The 3,139-nt window shown below is 34.6% G+C and overlaps 1 protein-coding gene across 1 annotated transcript; it reads left to right on the forward strand.

The window, feature by feature from the left end:
* Positions 1-1,735: 1,735 nt before the first annotated feature.
* On the forward strand, positions 1,736-2,338 carry LOC113352327. Its single transcript, XM_026596160.1, has one exon. It carries the CDS (start codon positions 1,736-1,738, stop codon positions 2,336-2,338), a length of 603 nt encoding a protein of 200 aa, XP_026451945.1.
* Positions 2,339-3,139: the final 801 nt, after the last annotated feature.

A 3,139-nucleotide genomic window follows, 5' to 3' on the forward strand; every position in this document is an offset into this window, starting at 1 on the left:
TCTTTATGTTCCTACCCCTGTCTGATAATTAACTAAGGGTTCATTTGGATCAGATTGAAGAAGAAGAATACAGATGGGTTACAAAGTGTTTGTATGGGATTCTGGTGGAACAGAGCCGGTCCGGAGGGGGTGCAGAGTGTGCGACCGCACAGGGCCCGGCTCTGGGGAGGGCCCTTTCATATCCAAGTATATACCACATGTGCCCAACCCATTTCTCTTGTTTATTTTCTCCCCAAAAATATGTTTGCAGAGAGAATTTCAAGTCCGTGACATCTATGATCTTTTGAGCTTCCGTACACTTGTTCTTGTTCAACTTTGTATATGTTATAATGACTTATTCTAAACGGAATTAGCAAACAATATCCCAATCTTATTTTATTTTTTTCTTTTCATTATTTCATCCATCTATATTAAATCGAAAATTTTCTAAAATGTTAAATTTCTAATTTTTACCAATATTTTGTGTATCATAAAAACTACACTATCTTAATATACTAGGACATTTTAAACTTCATCGGTTCAAAAACACATTAACAACTAAAACACATTAACAAATATCAATCTTACAACACTTTCTTAATATTACGAAGAATCCACGCATTTTGTGTATCATAACTACTGCACTATCTTAATATACCGGGACATTTGAAACTTCATCGGTTCAAAAACACATTAAAAAATATCAATCATACAACACTTTATTAATATTATGAAGAATCCACGCAGTGAGAGAAATTGATTTAATATATTTCGATTTTGAAAATGAAAAGTTGAGTTACAATTCAGGGTTTAAATTCTACATATGGGTCATACGCTATAAGGGGAAATTGATTTAATCCTCATTGCAATAATCACTAAATATTTAGAGTTTTTCTTGCATTTTTGTTGTTCTTTTCGGTGAATATTAACCAAGAATTCCTTATTTAATCTTTTTCCACCGTTGCTTCAAGGTTATCAGGAAAAAAAGTTGACCCTAGAAACCTTAGGATCAATTTCGCACAGGGCCCTTCTAGACTCAGGATCGGCTTTGTGGTGGAACCCTCGGTAGAATCAAAATCAATAGCATTATGGTATCTTCTCTCAAAGCAAAAGTAAGTACGATTCTCTTGAAAAAAATATCATTTGCTTCACAGTGTTGGATTTATCTTGCACTTATGGTTACTTTCTTGTGGCATAATCGTTATATAAATCCCCTGTTTTATCCAGTATAAAGCTTGTATTGTTCATCATCTATGGTTATAAGTCCAATATTGTAAGTGGTTTGTGATATTATACTGTTGGTTTATGCATGCAAGTTGTTTTTTGGCGTGGTAGAAAAAACTAACATATTTTTGTTGTGATTGATGATTGTAGGGATAAAATAAAAGCATTACTGACCTTGGCACTCTTCAAGGATTTTAGGCAGCACAATAGGTTTGCATCAAAATTATATGTAGTTTTCACTTTACAGAAAGGGGCATACATCTCAGAAGCTCTGAAGATCTTACAGGAACTCAATGCCTTTCACTCATTGAATTGGTAATAAGGTAGCAGATTTACATATGTTTTTGGAAAAGAAGTGAATGTTTTCCGAGATAACAATGGAACTCATTCCCTTCTTTTTTCTTAATTTAAATTTGTGTAGTTTTTCTTCAGTTACTGGTAATTCCTTAAGTGCATTTCATCTTCCTGTCGGCATCAAAACTAAAGTATTTGGGTTTTTATTTCTCATTTTGGTTCCCGATCTTCATATAATATGTTAGAACAACTGTATCGAAGTAATTCAATTCATTTCTGGGAGGATGTTTGGATAGGTGAAAGATCTCTTAAGAGTGTTTTTATTAATTTATTCAAAATTTCAAGAACAAAAGAAGATTTGGTTAAAGATATGATAACTGCTGATGGGGCTTGGGATTTTCATTTCAGAAGAGATTTGAATGCTCGGGAAATTTTGGAAGTGGCAAACCTTCTGCAACTTATCGGTGAACCTCCAGTGAATGTAAATGATGATGTTAGGAGTTGGAGATATGGTGATACTTTCACTATAGCAAATGCTTATTCAACTTTAGAAGATGGAGGTTTGTTGAGGTTTCCAAACAAGCAATTATGGAATTCTAAAGTTCCATTAAAAATGTCTTTCTTTGCGTGGACTTTATGTTATAAGAGGGAACCTACATTGGATTCTCTTTTTAGAGCTGGTTTGGTTCAGGATGAAAATTGTCTCATGTGTCATCAGTTTGCAGAAACAAATGATCATCTGTTTTTCCACTGCAAAACAGCTCATGCCATTTGGTCTTATTTCTTTACAAGCTTTGGAGTTTACTGGGTTTTGGCAAGCGATGTGAAGATGAATTTATGAGAATGGGGAGTAAAGAGAAAGTCTAGCAGGATAAGAAAAATCTGGAGCTTATTACCCTTTGCTATTTGGTGGACTTTATGAAGAGAGCGCAATAACAGGCTGTATAACAATCACTCTAGAAATTCAGTTCAGCTGATAACATCAGTAAAATGCTTGTTGTTTCCTTGGGCTTTGAATACTTGTTGTTTCAGAATTTTTCCCTTTTAACTCTCATTTGTAATTGGGATGCAGTTCTCCATTGATCCTCTGTAACTCTCTTGTCACTGTTTTAGTGACATGAGTTTTTCTTTCTATAAAATTTTCCCTTTTCAGTCAAAAAAAAAAGAAAAAAGAAAAAGAAAGACGATTGATTGCCTATTCACACCATTTAATGATAGACGTAATGATGTATTAACAACGATAATCATTGCCGAACTTTTTTCTCGACCTCCACCTTCTCGAAGCAAAGCTAATTATGAACAATTATATGTACTTGTCTATTGCGTACAAAATTTGGAGGCGTTCGTCAGTTCGTGGTATGCATCCTCCTGGTTCACCTTCTCGTGGAGGGGTGATTTTGATGTAATATTTTCTTGTATGAACCAGTTAAAAAAAAATCCTGTATGAAAGCCACTAAGGAGTTGTTCCTTTCCCTACTTTCGCAGCTGTTTTGTTGGACCAAATGGGATGATTTTGATGTAATATTTTATGTGTATTTACTTCGTCTGCGAAATGGGATGTGTGAGTGCTAGCAGTTAGGTTAGGAATCCTCCGGCCTAACTAACCTTGAAAACCGGCGGGTTTATCTTACAAGGATAGGAT

This window comes from Papaver somniferum, chromosome 2 (genome assembly GCF_003573695.1).
Source record: "Papaver somniferum cultivar HN1 chromosome 2, ASM357369v1, whole genome shotgun sequence".
Lineage (NCBI taxonomy): Eukaryota > Viridiplantae > Streptophyta > Magnoliopsida > Ranunculales > Papaveraceae > Papaver > Papaver somniferum.